Source organism: Zonotrichia leucophrys, chromosome 5 (genome assembly GCF_028769735.1).
Source record: "Zonotrichia leucophrys gambelii isolate GWCS_2022_RI chromosome 5, RI_Zleu_2.0, whole genome shotgun sequence".
NCBI lineage: Eukaryota > Metazoa > Chordata > Aves > Passeriformes > Passerellidae > Zonotrichia > Zonotrichia leucophrys.
In genome coordinates, this window is record NC_088175.1 from 46219133 (window position 1) to 46236504 (window position 17372).

Below are 17372 nucleotides of genomic sequence, written 5' to 3' on the forward strand. Positions count from 1 at the left end.
CTCTATTCTCTTCACAAGAGGTAAGGTAGCTCCACCAATTAGATTTCTGTCCTATTAACTTAAATTCTGGAGAAGGAAAAAGTTCTGAGCCACAAAGCCAGTGCTAACATGTCTCAGCAGCTGCGGCTAATGGGGGTGACAAACTCTCAGTGACATCATGAATGTCCTCACACGCTGCTGAGAGATAAAAACGAAAGCCTGTATTTAGCAGTTTGTGGGTACTCAGCTCAGTTCTTCCCAAGCAAGAAGAAAGATCCAACTCATGATAGCAGAGTGCAGTTTTAACTAAGTAAGAGTGTATTTGGTTCAAAGATTCAACTAAAAGTACTTAGAAAGAAGTTTTATGAGCCTTATTTGAATAGACACTTTGTAACTTGGTGCTCCTGGCAAATTGCAGATGTAACCCTTTTTTGCACAAATCTCTGGCTTCTTGCTATGGCACCCCCTGACATCAGCACCCCCAGTTTATTGTGCCAATAAATCATGATTGCTCAGCTGGAGAACATCCTCCACCAATATCCTCTGGTGAGGACACCACCCTTCCTGTGGAGCTTGGGTGGAAAGACAACAATTCACATCACAAAATCTAGACTGTGACAAAACACCTGTGATTGCAGTGGCACAGCTTCCCTTGGGCACAAAGCCTCTGAGAACAGTTTTCCTCAGACACAGTCCTTTTCCACAACTGGAATCAGGGCTGTTTTCTGCCTTGGCTATCTTCCCAAATCAAACTCAGGGACACTAAATTTGAAAGTTCGAGTGTTTGTTCTTGCTCATCACAATAGTCTCTCTATATATTCTACCAAAATCACCACGCTAGTAAAACATTTACCTGCAGAAAACTTAATTTTTGTTCATTGTAATTATTTTTCTAAAATGTTTTTGAGCTTTCCAAAGCCCTCTTCTGTTCTCCAAGTTGGGACCCATACACAAGGCACACCCTGCACATAAGGCACACCACATTTTACAGGCAAAGAGAAATTCTGATGCTTACAAATATACTGGAAGAAGTCTGTATCTTGAAAATCTGATGTTATTTATGCCTCAGGCAATAAACTCTGATAAAAAATTGAACAACAGGGTCCTCTAAAAACAAACCCTTCCTGTGCTTCAGTTTCTGCAGCATTTGAGAAGGCTCAAGTGTATAAAATGCCTTGAGATGCACAGTTAAGAGATGGCATACTAGCCAGAGGCAAAGACTTTAAGAATAATTTACACAGGTTATGTAGCCACACAACTCTAAATGTTTTTAATCTCTGGACTGGTTCTTGTTGCATTTAGCATCTCAAACTAAGCTGCAATTTTAAGATATAATGATGTATTAATATTAAATCTTTTGTTCAGGATTTTTTTTTACTCCTTGTATCTGTTATATTACACAGCCTACAAGTGTGAAAGCTGCATTTTGCTAACTAGAGCATGACTTCATAGACATAATTATTGCCCTGTTTTAATACAGTACAGTGTAGAGGCGATTTTTAAGTCAAAGACGGTAGTGCCATTTCTACATTTATCTTTGTTTGCACTGGAGAAAACACAAGTTTTGGACAAATACCTAATAACAAATAGAGTTTCTGATAAAACGAAAATACTCCAGATAAACATGAAATCATTTGCTGAGGGAAAGCAAGCCACATTGTAAGGAGAGAGACCTACAAACACCACTATGCCTTTCTATGACTTCTGTTCTCCTAAGGTTTCCTCAGAGTTACACTGATCCTCATAACTATAGTGTAATCAAACTCATTTGATGCAACAGGGTTGTGGTTGTGCACTAGCCGCATTCATACTATGGGCTCCTTTGTCCTCTTCTGAAGGATTAAGAAGATTTCACAGAGCTGCTTCCTGCCAAAATTGCTAAGAAGTCACTTCCAGCTACACACAAGGTGCTTTCCTATCCCTCCATTCCTTGGCATTCACCTCAGTGACTCACAAGGAAGGATTAAAGTCGTACTCTGGAAGCTCACTGAAAGCCAGAGTCTCCTTTTGTAAGCATAACAACCCTTCTGCTATTTCTCCAATTTGCTTCCTGTAACTGACTCTTGTTCCAAACAACATCAGAATGTTCCCTCTGGCTTGGACCAAAAAAGCATTCCTGGTCCAAGGTTCAGTCACTGACCATGAGAGTTAGCAGGTGCCTGGAGAAGAGAACAAGAACGTGCAGCACAACTTAACCAGCTTAAGTCTGTTGACTCAGATTTTATTTCTGTGACTAAAGGCTTTGGAAGATTTTTCTTCCATGGATTTGTCTGATTGCAGCATCACATAAGAGTAAGTTTAATGGTTTAAAAACATGCTGCTGAAAAATGCCTTCTTTTCAACTGATTCTCAGCCTGTTGTCTTCTGGTTTCATTGGATTTGCATTAGTTCTTAAATGGAAAGAGTATTTTTTCCCTATTTATCATCTCTGTTTTATATCTCATTTCAGATACTCCTCTTCACCCTTCAATCCCCTTTCTAGGATGAAGAGTCACAATAAATCTACTCTTGTCTTGTGGTGAAAATGTTTCCTACCTTCAACCACCCTTGTCATTCTACAATTTTCCCATTCAGAACACAGTCAAGTTTTCTCTCCTAACACACACAAAAATCTCAGATTTTAACAAGTGGTGAATGAACTTCAAATACCTTTAAAAATGCATTAGCATGCTTTTGTTTAAAACACTTCACTTGCTTCAGATCCAAGAGTTCTTTTTCCCCTCCTGTGCTCACAGCAGAAACCCATGAAGCCCACAACCAGATTCTCAGGTGAAACTCACAGTTATCCTCCCAAATAATGTCCTTGCTCTGTTCTCTGTCTTTCCCTCATTTCCTGAGGTGCCATTCAAACAACTCTGGTGGAAAAATGGCTCTGGTGATTCATGACAATTAATTCCCACGCTGGTGAGGACCAAGGGAATTTTAGTTACTGCAAGAATCTTAATGCCTGCAAAGCATGCAGCTGTATGGATGTTTACTTGGAGGCACCTTCTTTCCACTGAGGATTTTTATTATTAAAATTTCAATCTGATCTATAGAGATCTGAATCACAGCCAAAGTAATTAGAAAGACTTCTAGAGCCTTTACTGACCTTTGCTTCTGACCTATAAGGAATCACAAAATGTTGAATCAGCCGATGTCACCATATCCCTCAATCACACCTTGCATCTTAGAATCGCAGAATCACTGATGTTGGAAAATACCTTTAAGACTATCAAATGAACAATCTTGAAACAATAAACCCCACCAAAACTAAGACTGACAAGAAAATAACTCTTAAAAATATATCTTAGCAACCAGGAGACTGCTACACCTGTTACACCAGTATCAGCACTAACTGAAACTAACTACTGTCACATTATAAAGTACATTTGCAGGTTTCCAAATGCCCAGTCAAATCCCACAATAAATAGAGACAGAGACTGTTCAGTTTAAGTGAATCTTTGAACATGTTTACAATAAGTTTTGCAAGCTTGAAACTTTTATAATGCCAGCACTTACAACACTGATTTACAGTCTGACTCAAAGGAAGAATGCTCATGGTTGGCTCAGATAACATCCTCTTGCAGGCTTTCTCAGAGACAGGTGAAGATTACATAAGGCAAAATAATGGATGGAGAAATGAAGCATGACCACCTATTCATCTCATCCCTTGTGGAGCACGTGCACCTAAAGATAGTCCTTAGCTTCAGGCTCTTACTTGTACTTGGAAAAATCTCTTCCTGAAAAATTCTAATTGAAACAGATGATGATGATAAGGAAAGACAGTTTATTTGACAGTTACTATCAAATAACTTAGTATCCCACAGTACTTTTGAAGCTATTCAGAATGGAAATTATTTTGAAATAAGAGACTTGTCCAAAGTTTGCCAAAGTCTAGATCCAAGTTCCCAGCACCAATCTGTCTGCACTGGTGGAAGGACAATAAACAACTTGAGAACTCCAGAGATCATTAGGGAACTGTTATTAATGTCTATATATTAATATCTCTCTAGAAATTCCTTAAGTCCCCCTAGCCCTCATTATTTTATCTTTTTACTATTTTGTACTAGGAGATGGCAAACACACAAACTGGCAAGTGTACAAGGATATGGAGCCCACCTCTGCTGAGCTCTACCACAGCATAATATACTTAATAAAAAAAGAGAATGGATGCTGATTGTCTGCATCTTTCTTTGACTGCACATTTTAAAAAGTGTAGCCTTTCCCCTAACTGTGAATTACAAAGGTAGACCACTTTGCAAATTATTTTAATGCTACAGAAAGAACAAATAAGCAAAGCAGCAGAGATGAGCTCTATATTTTACATTCAGTCGTTTCCCACCCGCTGCCTGACTTGCAACAGGAGACGGTCTGACCATGGTTTGTGAAGGCAGAACAGCAGAGGAAATGTGACACAAACCAACACAAAATACCAACTGGACATTGGCAGTGCAGGAGAGCTGGCATGCCATCACATGGCTGAGGAATTCAGCCCAAAATTTCTGCTATCTATACAGCACCTTCCACACAGGTGCTTCCTTGCAATCACTCCCATCATAGCCAGCCCATGAGCAGAAATTGTTCAATAAGAAACCTTTCTTCATAACCTGGGTCCTCCACTCCCTACAAAAAACTCCCCTCAGCCCAGCAAAGCTCTCTTTCTGTCAGAATAGAGGTTGCTTACCCTGGAACAGACACCTTGTTCCAAACACAGACAAACTTTACTCAAAATCTGCAAATCCTGCAGTTCTCCACTTACCTATCCAGAGTGTCCTGAGGCACTTTACTCCCTCCAGCTCTGCTGTTGACACTGCTGTTCTTGTTGGCAGTCATGGTCATTTCTGCTTTCTAGAAATGTGGATATCTGTGAGAAGAAAAGTCAATTAAGCTTCAGCAAGCCCAAAAGACAATTAACTCCTTGAACTACTATTCTGTGTAAAGGTAGAATTCCAGGTTGCTTTTCATTCTATGAAATTCAATCAGGGTAGTGATGATCCTGAAAAACAAAACCCTCTACTGCTGCTATTGCACATCCACAGCCAAGTTTATCACAGCCCAGTGCTATAAATGGAAATAACTTATGAGAAGTAGGTGTGTGCTTCAGGTGCCGGCCTGTCTGATGAACAGAGCTTGATATCAAGTTCACAAAAGATCACAGGTTTGGTGTCGTTCTTCCATCCATCAGAGTATGTGGAAATCCCAGCAACAGCACTGTGTGATACTTGCAAACACCATAGCTGTGACTGGAAATTTGACCACACCACAGATATCCCAAGGAGTAAAAAAAGCTTTCTCACCTTTAAAGTGCAACTCTATTATGGAAATATATTCTAATAGTGAAATTTATTCACTGATGAAATTTTGAATATAACTTTCAAATCTGATTGTGATATAAAAATATCACAAGCATTTTTCTCTTTTGGCCTCGAGATTCTTTAAGTAAAGCTGTCTTAGGATACTTATAAAACCTCAGGTAATATAAAGAATCTTTATCAATTCCTAGCTGTTTTTTAACTATTTGGTAATCCCAAAAGCAGTGAACTTATTTTCAGCCCTGTGTATAAAGTCGTGTGCCCAAAAGATGGGTCTCTCTTCTGTGACATTGCTGCACACTGGCAAAGAAACAGCCCAGTACCATGATTTATCCTGCCTTCATTCTGCTCTCTTAACAGCAATGTCATGCTGTGACTGAAGGAAGAACATGATGATATGAGGAAAGGCCAGGATGTCACCCAAGGGATGCAAAAGCAGGAATCCCTAATTTAATTGGGACATCATTAGCCCCTCCATTGACTATATCCCAGTGTAAAGCACAGCTCTTAGTGGCCATTTCTTCTGTCATTGTAATCTCCTGAGAAATATTTTGCAAAATGAGGGAGGAATGTATTTTTGTGTCGTGATAAGATTCCTAAAATGCCAGCAGAGTCCCTTGAGAAAGGAAAGGAACAGTATTTACTCCACCTGATGCTACAGGAGTCATTTTTGAAGGATTCTGTGGCTCTACTGGCACCAGTCTGGGTGGTTTCTGAGACGCTGCTTAGTTTATAAACTAAAATATCTACCATGGTTTACAGCACTGCCACCCAGGGTCTGACCAGAACTACCAATTTTTACAACCATTAACAGCACAGCTAATGCAAAAATAAGGAGTGTTACGAAACTTCTTGTTTACTCAAACCCACAGGAAGTCCAGTGCTTGAGAAGCCACTGTAATGTGATGCTGCAAAACAAGCTGGGGGCTAACAACACAAAAAAATCCCTGTACTAACAGATCTATCACAGTCAAAGGACATTCTCTAAACCACTTAATTCCAAGCAATTCTGCCACAAACACAGTCAGAAAATCTGCAGACTGCAGCTCTAGAGGCAGAGTAAATCCTGCTGACCACAGACTCCAGGTCTACTTGTCCTTCTCCGTTGCCTTGTATCAATTTTCCCAGATTAAGCAGAGATTTTTTTTCCCCCTGGTTGGTAACATTTTTTCTACACCGAAGCTCCCTAAATTCCTCCAGTGTCTCATTGTTATTGTTAGTGTTACATTATCAAGATTACAGGACTGTTACAGAACTGCCTGTTCCGATTGGAAAAGGGATTGCTTGGGACAAAAAAGGCAGCCTGCTAATGCTGGCCAAGCTTTCTAGGACTGTACATTCCACAGAGAGTAAGCAGTTTTTTTAATGTTTTCCACACACCAGTTCAATGCTTTTACTGTGTTAAATCTAAATCACTTATTAGCACTTAATGTGAGAAAAATAAGAGAGTAAGGAGAACAATAGCTGTTAGCATGCATGTGTAACATTAATTTTCCAAGATTTGCTTTTTGCTCAAGACAAAAATAAGCTGAAGAGACCCTCAAAAAGATGGGAGACTGAACTGACACATTAAAAAAATACAGTGTGCTTTTGTGCTGCTGGTTTTGAGAGTCCACTTTTCCCAAACCCAAAAAACAGAAAGGGAGGAGGGAAGAAAAGTATGTCAAAGCTTGGTAGAATCATCATCCTCAACATTCAAAAGGAGTGATTATTTAAATGTTGCATTTCAAAGCCTCCTTAAATGTCAAGTAGAACAAAGTGGTTTGCTTTCAACTGATGATAAATTGAGTTCCTAAAGACAATTTCTCAAGATATGTCAAATTTACTGATTTGTAAGTGTGCTCATTCCCATGCAGCTGAGACTATGATATATATGGTGATATCAACTGACTTTTCTATTTTCCTTTAAAGCTTATTTTGGATTAATATTTTAATGCAAGTGATGCTGGTATCATCCCAGCATATGCAGGAAAAAATGCAAACAACATGAACGGGGCAGAAAAATGTTCAGTCATTTACAGAGGTGCCTGTAAGGAAAGACTTATTTCATCCCAAAAACCTCACCCCCCCATCCACCACTGCATCCCAAAAATAAAGGGAAAAAAATAAAACCGAGACAAAGAAACAAGAGAGAAAACCTAAAGTAAATGTCATTTTTATATAGAAAGTTATTTTATAGCCTTCAAATGAGTCTGACAGCCTGCAAGTTTATTGAACCTTTGTAGGGTCAGAATCACATCCCTTGGGCTTGGGTGAGAGCATTCCACATTACACTATTTGCAAATTATTCTTCACAAAGCAATGGAAACCAAAATCTCTCAAGTATTGTGACATACTGTTAAAAACAAATCCAAAAATAATCATGTCACACAAATTCTGCATTGTCTCATAAACCATCTAACAAACCTGGTCTAAAAATGCAGAATTCAGTTTTATTTGTAAATGTAAAGAATTCCTCTGAAATCCTTACTTAGCCATAATTTGTGCTTTGCTCCAGACCTGGTTTTACTAATTTCACAGGATAGCTCTCAAATTGGCAATTTAATGAGCCCAAATGGTAGAATCATTATATCAATTTTGCCTGAAGCCTCCACAAACCATTTATCAGGATCAAAAAATAAAGAGGACAGGCAGATATGAGAAATTAGGTGATGGCAACATGGGATCTGCTGCTCATGCCAGGCAAGGTTCAGCATCCAGACTAAAAAGGGCTGCTGCAAAGTGGATGTTTCCTAAGAGATCTTTATCATTGCAAGAAGCTCCAATGACAGAATATTCCTTATGGACCATCTTCCCCCCTGTTTATGGTACACTTACACTTTTTAAATTAAACTGTAGCTTGGAGATTTTAATGGGGCACTGAAAGCCATCACACTTTGGGCCAATGAACAGTACAGCACCACTGAATGCCTAATTCCATTAACAGGTGTTAGCAGGGGAGGGGTAAACCCTCTGCTCCTCCCCTCTGCAGTTTAAAATTATTCCGAATTTCCTAAAGCATCCCAACACTTTGGAAGCACCCACTCTCAGTCACTGAAAAAGTGGAAGTTTGGGTTTTTTTCACTAAAAGCTGTGAATGGGAGTGGGTTGAGAAGTGAGGCTTGGAGCAAGCACCTGGAAAGTCAAGGCAGCACAGAATGCCTAAATTGCTTTATAGCTTCAAGAAAGCCTCCTGCTTTCTAATACATAGTGTCCATCAGTTAGCACATTCCAAGAACTGATTCCTTCCTCTCCTTCTGTGGAAGGTGAATATCATTGAACCCAGAAGAAGAGTTTACATGTGGTCTCTGATGACTTCAGAAGGGTGCCTCTGAATGTAGGTTCCCAAGCCCTCTTCCAAGGCATTATCACTGTGTCTTGCAATCTACTTGAGATCTTGAGTTCTGATTGAGTTTTTCATGCAGATTACCTTCCCCTTGAAATTCCACTAATCTAGAATCTGGAAAATATGGGAAAATACTACTCCTTTGGTCAGCCCCATAGGGCAGAGACCTGGAGGCATAACAGGAAGTCATAACAGGGAAGAACTACAGGCTGCTAAAACAAACTCATGTTTTTGAAAAACTACAATAAATACAGACTTTCATAAATATATTTATAATAATTGATGTGTCTACTTATTTTTCTCTTAACAGTAGCTGCAACAGAATGGCTTTAGCCATTAATAAGTTAGATTAACACATTAATTTGCTTTTCTCAGTGCTTTGAGGGAGCTTGCCCACATGCCAAGAGGTGTAGTACAGCTGAACTTTTGTTTAGGAGTTACAGCCTGCTTTGTGGCAATTTGCCTACTCCCTTCCATTAAAACAGATAATTGTGTCCTTCCAGAACCACGTCAGTTCTGATCAACTGGAAAGCCCAATAAATTGTTTAAAGATTCCTGCCTTGAGAGGGCACCTGCAGAGACTCCTGAGAACATGGTTATCAGACTCCATCAGGAATACCTGTCCTCTGGAGTGGGATTAACTCCACAGTCTCATCCAAAATTTCTCTCCCTATAATCCACAGCCTGTTTTCAAACAAGTCAGTGACCAGTCTCTCTGCTAAGCTTTCACAGCTAGGTGGCAACTTGAATTCTAGCACAAACTCCCCACTATAACCAGCAGGAGTGGTGAACTTGGCTGCCATTGACCCTTGCAATGCCCAAACCACCCTCTCAGCACTTCAGTCCCCACCGAACTGAGCTGGTGCTACTGGGAAACTGATGTTACAGCACCTACTGGAGGGGAAAGTTACCTCCCCCAGGCACTCTGACTAAAGCAAAAACAGCTCCCCATGCACCGTTCACCCTCCTTTCCTGTTTTTCTGCTGCTTAAAATGCTTTTCCCTTTTCTGATGTTTTTGCTCTTTCCTATTTTGTGCCTTTGTTCTGTCTTCCTCATCCTGCTTTATCTTCTTACTTCATTTATCTTCTCTCAAGTTATTCTTCCCTCTTTCCTTATTTGAAAGCGGGCAATACCTGGTGGAGAGAACAGACCTCACTTGAAATACTCTGCAGTCCAAACCAAATGCCTGAACTAGGCAAGAATTTAGGGCTAAGCTCCTCCATTACCCTTAGCAATCCTAGGGCGACCACAGCTTTCAAACTGGAAGGAAAACAACATGAAAATCAAGGAAGAAAACGTTTAGAGAAGGAGGCATGAACAGAAAACCTGTCTGTTACTGAATCAGAAATTAGTCTTTCCCTGTGTAGGCTAAAGAAAAGGTTTGGGTTTTAAAAAATACATTGACTATTTCAAGCTTAAATATCTTGATTTGAGATACCAGGGTAGAAAGGGCCTACTTAGAAACTATGCCCAACATACATCACAATTATTTTGTATTATTCTTCTTTTGTTCGCTCCCTTCATTCTCAAGATTTTTGCATAAAAACAACCCCATTTAAGTCTCAGGAGCTCACCTGTTCCTGTTCACTACTCCTCCATGAAGTCATAATGTTCTAATGGTGACATCAACACCATTTGCACAATAATTAATTGTTTTTTGTGACACAAAAACCAAATTATAAATTTGCTAAGGAATGAGAGTTGGGTAGCTTTGAGGAACAAAGATTCTTTTTCATTAATATCTCTTGTGTCACAAAGGATACAATAAATGAGAAAATAGAGAGAGATGAGAAAATGTCCTTTGGTATTTCCCACAGGGTGTGACCAGTCTCTAAAAACATCCCAATGCAATTCACAGAGTGAACAAAGACAAAAGTCTTAGTAAGTCTTAGCAGCAACTTCCCAGTTGAGCTGACACCCATGACTGAGCCCTCCTCACACCAAGGCTGACTGACAAAGTCTGCCAGACAGCTGAGAAACATCCTGGCTTGGCAACTGATGGAGGTTTTGATTTGTTAGAGCATCATCTGCGGCAGAACACAGGTCACAGCTATCCTAGAGAGCAAGCTGCTGTGCCCAGAATTGTCAGCATACCTCCCTTCCTGACTGTCAGGCACATGTGGCTCCCTCTCAGAGCCCTGCTAGAGAAAGAATTGTAAAATTATTAGCAGTTATAGGCCTTGCAAAGTGTTTTAATGACACTTGATGGGAGGAAGGGCAAACATCTTTGGATACCTCAGTAAGGTCAAGAGGTGACCTGCAGTGATACCATGAATGTCCTTGTGGTTAGATCACTGTGTGTTAGTGACTGTTCTGAGCCAGTGCCTCCCAGAAGCAGGTCCTGTCCATGATACCCAAGCTGGAAGTGCTATTCTTCCAGTGAAGAAACTATTCATCTGCATGGACTGTCTCAATATGATGATATAAAAGCACCCTGGGAGGATGAGGTATGGGCTGGAGACCTCAGGGATGTAAGTGGAAAACACTGGCCAAAGTTGTCTTGGCTTGTACAAAGCTATGAGAACAACATTGGGTCTGTCTCTTTAGCTCTTGGCAGTTACCCAGGGAATCTGTAGAAAGGCACACAAAAGATTTTAATTCCCCTAGAGAAGATCTTAATTCCCCTGTATCCAAAGTACATCCAGAAGTGAACCTGGACACAGGCATTAGCAGCAACAAATGGGATGGCAGCTAAGTCCATTGTTTGTATTAGGGATTTGTGCAGGAACCTTTCAGGAAGGTATCTGTTTACATTTAGAAATTATGTTCTTGCACTTAAAGCAACATCTGCAGGATGCAGAAGCTCCGAGCTGTGTTGGAGCTCTGACATGGATTTCAGCCAATCTTAGGAAACCTGTTTAGAGGTAAGATCTGCAAATTCAGTGCCAGAGATTAAAGCCCACCACCCACATTCTGGCATCTGGCTCAATGGCCCATTTTCTCAAAGGTGCTCCTATTTTTCCTGCTACCTCAGGAATCTATCCAAATCTCCAAATATCACTGCTGTACCAAAGATGGAGGCTTAAAACTGGCCTGATTTGAGGCAATGAGCAGCTCTCTCATGCACAGTGGCTTTCTGATTCAGGTTCCCTTCATGTCTATGAACACCTTGGCTACCACCTCCCTCTCCTTCACGCTCTACATGTCCCAAGCCAAAAGAAGCAAACCCAAGTCCCCTGTGCTCCCAGGATGATAAACTGCAATGAGGTGTGAGCAGCCTGACTGAAGGGTGTGTCCACACCCTGCCTCAGTTGCCACCTCAGACAACTAAATAAAGGATTATCAGAGAGAAACATGGAGCCAGAAAAATCACTGAATCCCAACTTCCCTCCTAGCTGCTGAAATAGAGGATGTATGCAAAAGAAGCAGCAGAGAGGAGGGGTGAGGTCCAGACAAGCATCAGAAGAGTTCAAGACTGATAGAGCAAAGGTGAGGTGAAGGATAGCTAACATAGTATGAGAAAAACACAAATGGGAAACCAGAAAGTGAAGACTTTTTATAAATATGAAAGGGCTATAAGAAACCCCAGGTGGGAAGAGAAATACAGCCTCCTTCTTCCCCTCCACACTGGGAACACAATCTGTGTCCCCCAGAGAAAGCAGCCCACTTTTCCTCATGCTCCAGGATGTTTTCATTCCATGCCTAAAATCCTCCTCATGGAATAAACTTGGAATTTTTCTGAAGATACTTCAAGAAAAATGAATCTGCAGTACTGACATGAGACTTCACAGAAAGAGAGAGAAATTGCTGCAGTCCTGCAAAGCAGGTGCAAGTCCATAAGAGTGAGAAGTGCTCAGGGTGTGCATAGCTGCTCATTCAACACACAAGCTCAAATCTAAATTCACGTTTTTGAGTCCCTGATTCATGGGTAGAAGCCTCACCCCCCCTCACAAACAGCCCTGCAGTGATTGCAGCAGGAGAGTTGCAACTCACAGGTTCCTGCAGTTTCTTTACAAAATTGGTTCTAAGGGAGATTGGAGGAAAAAGAAATCACTGAGAGAATATTGGCAGAATGACAATATAGCAGAATGACAGTAACAAACTATGCACAGCAAACTACTTATTCTCTTTGTTAATGAAAATTATAGTAGCTATAGCAACAAAAATGGGGCATGGAGGAAAAAAGTCCAAGACACTTCAATATCTCTAAAGAACACAGTTTTCTAATACAGAAAAAATAAGACTTATGGCACGAGCAGCTCCTACAAGGCAGGGCTGTAGTAGTGCACCGTGGTTTCAGTTAAAGGCACCAATCATTAACCAGCACAGCTGGGCTCAGCAGTTGACAGGCAACACCATCCCTTCCAGTGAGCCACAATTCCTTCAGGCACTGAACTCGCCTCTCTTGCTGTAGGACTGGCCCTGCAGCCTCATTTCTGGTGGATTTACCTCATATTGCCTGCCAAGCCCTGTGACAGAGTGACTAATGTCACCACTCAACAGAGACATCTCCTGTGCCCAAGCCTTTTTGCCTGCATCCCCTCACCAGCCACCACACCCTGCTATCCCTGTGGGTGCTGCCCACAGCATACTCAGCAGGCATCTCAGGGAGAAAAGCACTTCAGTTCCCTGCTGCCTGGGTGTATTTTCCTCCTCAAACACACACACTTGCAAGCTCAGAGAGGGGAGGAATGTCTGGCACTTCTGCGGTGACCATCTGGCAGAAGCACTGCTCCATTTTCTGGCAACTTGACCAGAGTCTTAGAACAATTATTTCAGTTCCTGATTCAAGCACTGGAGACAGAAGATCAAGTTACATTTCTCTCCAGCCATCAACACTAATTCAGTTTTCACTAAGTCAGCCTTGCTGGAATTTCACTCTTCCACACTAAAACCAAAAAGAAAAAAAAAGGAAAGTGTGAATCTACACTGAAAAGCCAGTAGAAGAAACATAAGGAATTTCAAGAGCCGCCCTTCACAAATGTAAAAAATGCCAGTAAGAGCCAAGAGAGAAGGAACTGTTTCTTCCTAGAAAGGACATTTTTATAAGACAAAATGATGAAAAACTGGATGTATTGAAAATTACATGATATCATGGTCCTCAGTGATATCCCCTGGCTTTATAGCAACCATGTAAATAAGCTTTCTTCCCTTACTATCACAAGGTGATTGTGAGTTGAAGAGAATGCCTTCCCACCCATGGCTCGGGCACAGGTATCCGCAGCCATCAGCAGAGGCGCTTTTCCCAAGGAAAGGGCTCAGCTCCCACAGCACTGACCTTTGCCATCTGCATGAAAGGAAAGTTTCAACAAACTACCACAAGCAAAAGTGTTATAAATCACCTTTCATCAGGCCTCCAACCACTAGCCAGAGAAACAACTGGAAACACTTAAACCTGTTTTAACATTCCTTGTAGGAGGAGGCAGGGAAACACCTCCCCATCCACCAACTGGAGCTGATTGCAGCCACCAAACCACTCTGGACAGTGGCTTCTGCCAGTGGAGTTTCTGTTGAGGATTTCTGCAGCAGCAGCCCTTCCCAGCAGAGATAGAAAACCCAGCAGCAGCCACAGAAACTCTAGCTCTGTTCCCATACGCTCTACATCCAGAGTGGCAGGAGGGAACCGCAGGGGTTTAGGAGGAGGCAAACAGAAACAAATCCACAAACAAACTGTGAATGTATCACATATCTTTTAAACCTTCACATGCTGGGAGATGGTATTTGATGATTTGAAAGAGCTTCTTTTCTTTCCTTTTATGAAAATGATTTACATGCAGCTGTGTACATGTCATGTTGGAGCCTTCTCAAGAGACCAGCCGCTGTTGCAAAGAACTCACACTTCTATGATAGGAATTTCACAAATGAAGGCACTAACTATCTTCCCAGATGCAGGCTTGAATAGACCCACTGTGCTGGAGAGTTCTGCTCAGGGAACAATCTTTCTTCACAGCCCACAGAGCAGGAGTAAACCTGACACAGAGGAGCATTACAGCCTGACCTGCTTTATTCTCAGATTGGAGAGAGAGAGACCCACAGGGGCTGTCAGACAAGCACTGCCCTCATCACACAGGCCTGTGAAGAATGCTCCCAAGCTTCCCAAATCCCACTTCTCTGCTTGCAATCCAAGTCTGAACATCTGTAATGCCAGAGAGGGCACGGGAGAGCATAGCCTCAGAAACGTGTCAGGTAGAAAATGTGATCCCACGCCCTTGCAGTCAGCTGGATGTGTCCAGGAATAACAAGTAGCCAGTGTGTGCAGGAATAGGGTCCCATTTCTTGTTTGCAGGTTGGCTGCAGAGCCATAATGTGCTACCACTTATGTTTAACAATATTGAAACATGTAACCTTAACTTGAAATATTTGTGTGAAATCATTAATTTTATCCAGACAGCATTTGGAATGTTGCTCCAGCATCAGCATTCCTACTCAAAGTTTTAACACTGGTGCTCCTACTTTAGCTCAGTTCAAAACTGTGAGCAAAATATAATTTAATAGCAATTTGATTTTGCAATGATCTCATTGAAAAGGCATATGCAGCATTGCCCTTGCAGCACAGAAACAGCCACAAGATAAGCCTAAGGGACACAGATTAACACTCTGATCAGATAAAATTTCAGCCCCTTCTCCCTTGCAGGGAATGTTTTGGCCTTTTGCCAAGCAGAAAGCATTCCACACACAGTAGGGTAAATTTGGTATAGCACCCATATGGAAATATCTTCTTCACAACAAGGCCAGGGTATAATATCTATTATCTGAACACACATGCTCTCTTACTTGGAACATGAGTGACCCCACAGCAGAGTTTGACTCAAACTTTCCCCATCTCATGGGAGTCCATATTTGAGCAAGCTTTAGAGTGGCACTGGCACTAAAGCTGGAATTCATCTTTCTTTTCTTCTTTCCTATGGTTTTAAGCTGAATGCAGCAGAAGTTCAATTTGGATCTGCTCCCTAAATAAAAATACTTTTATTGTTTCTTTTGAAGTGTGGTTACTGTAGACAATAACTCTGCATCAACCAGACCTCCAGAAATGGACCTGTCTACTCACAACAAAAATGTCAAAGCAGATTTTGCTGTGATCAACTATAGAACAGCCTGAAGTTGTGTCGGGAAAAGTTTTGGCTTGATATTAGGAAAAGGTTCTTCACTCAAGAGATCTTTGGGCACTAGAACAGGCTCCCCAGGGCAGTGGTCACAGCAGCAAGCCTGACAGAGCTCAAGAAGAATTTGGGCAATGGCCTCAAGCACCTGGTGTGACTTTTGTGGTGTCCTGTGCAGGGCCAGGAGCTGGACTCCATGCTCCTCATGCGACCCTTCCAACTCAGCTTATTCTCTGATAACACAGTTCATTTAGTGAAAGGGAACACTACAACTCTGTTCTGCTTTCATAGAGTTTATGCTTATGCAGTTCTCACTTTAACTCTAGTTTCAGACACTCCTTTGCTACTGTTCATAGAGTATACCAGAAAGGAAATTATAGCTCGGACTTCTTCTGTTTCATACTCCTGTCACTGTTCCTCCTTCAGTTCAGGTGCATGCACACTTATCTTCCCACTACCAGAATTTTAAAATGCGCATCTACAAATAGACATTGTTACAGATAGATGTACTGCACAATCTGATATAAAACTTCACAAATAAAACTTCTTCTCCAGTAAGTAAATTGAGCAGAATAAAGTAAACACAGGGTATATAAACAACACTTTGCTACTAAAAATTCCATCATGACAAAAGAAATAAATCTTTTAAGGAAAAAAAAATCAATTACACAGAAACTCTTCAGTATCAGCTTCCTGTGAATGTATTTTCACTTGTGTTTGATTAATGAACAAATCAAAACATTCAAGAGAGATACTAAACAGTTTTGTCTGGCATGAAGCCTGCATTGCCAGATTCCCTGTGGTTTCCAATTGGTACCACGGACTTGGCCACAGTTCACTCAAAATTCAGTCCTAATGTTCCAAAAGGTAGGTAAATACCTATGGACATTTTTGTGGTCCCAGGAAGGTGATTTGTATTATAGAGGCAAATAAAATTGTACCTGTGCACAGTGGACAAAAGCTGACTGACAGAAAATTCCACCCTGCTACAACAAAAAATGCTTTTTACAACTCCAAAAGGTAAATATTTATAAGATTATGAATCCAGTTCAAATACCTTTTGTGACTAGCTACTCATCTGACCATTTAGGGATGAGATGGTCTGATAAATTGTGTTGAAATTTGTAGGTGTTATAAATGCACCAGGATTCACAGGTTCCTACAAAGCATAAATTCCTGAAGCTTCCTGATGGAAAAACTGCCTCTGTCTTCTAGTCTGTGCCTATTACTTAATATCCAAACTCCTACCTCATTTTCCCCAGACAAATATTCTCCTATTTAACCTAAAGAAGAATGCATGGTGGGACATCCATGTGTAACAAGTTTTCTTCATCCTATGTTTTAGATGCAAAAGTCATGTTAAGAAGCTTTTTTCTGATCCTAGGGAACATAAAGGTGTGACAAACATGAAATTCACTGTGGCTGATTCTTCACAGTAGCTGTGTTCTAGGTGAGGCACTAAAGAAAACACATGTCAGAAAATGGCTTGAAGTTTGAGGGCTTTTTTTCAAACTGCAGTTTAATTTTATGGCAGCTTCAAGGTATTATCTCTGCTCTTTCAGACAACTGCATTATCTCAACTCTGACCAGATTTTTCATCAAAAAGCCAATGAGGTTGGAGTCTCTGTGTGTGTGTGATAAATTCACCTCATGCTGTAGCAAAACATCAAGAAACTACTCCATTCAGTTCTCAAAGAAGGGAGCTTTGGCCCTTCCAGTTTTAATGGGAAAGC

General features: G+C 41.0%; 1 protein-coding gene across 10 annotated transcripts in view; it reads right to left on the reverse strand.

Moving 5' to 3' along the window:
* DENND2B (DENN domain containing 2B) overlaps positions 1–17372 on the reverse strand; it is a 153088-nt gene that overhangs the window by 82076 nt on the left and 53640 nt on the right. For 9 of the 10 annotated variants that reach the window (XM_064715055.1, XM_064715059.1, XM_064715054.1 and 6 more), the window contains one exon: positions 4721–4825. In XM_064715055.1, the coding sequence (XP_064571125.1) occupies positions 4721–4800 (80 nt within the window). In that variant the 5' untranslated portion in view covers positions 4801–4825. Of the gene's footprint in view, positions 1–4720; positions 4826–9673; positions 9733–17372 lie in introns of all 10 variants that reach the window. The other variant, XM_064715060.1, reaches the window with a different exon arrangement.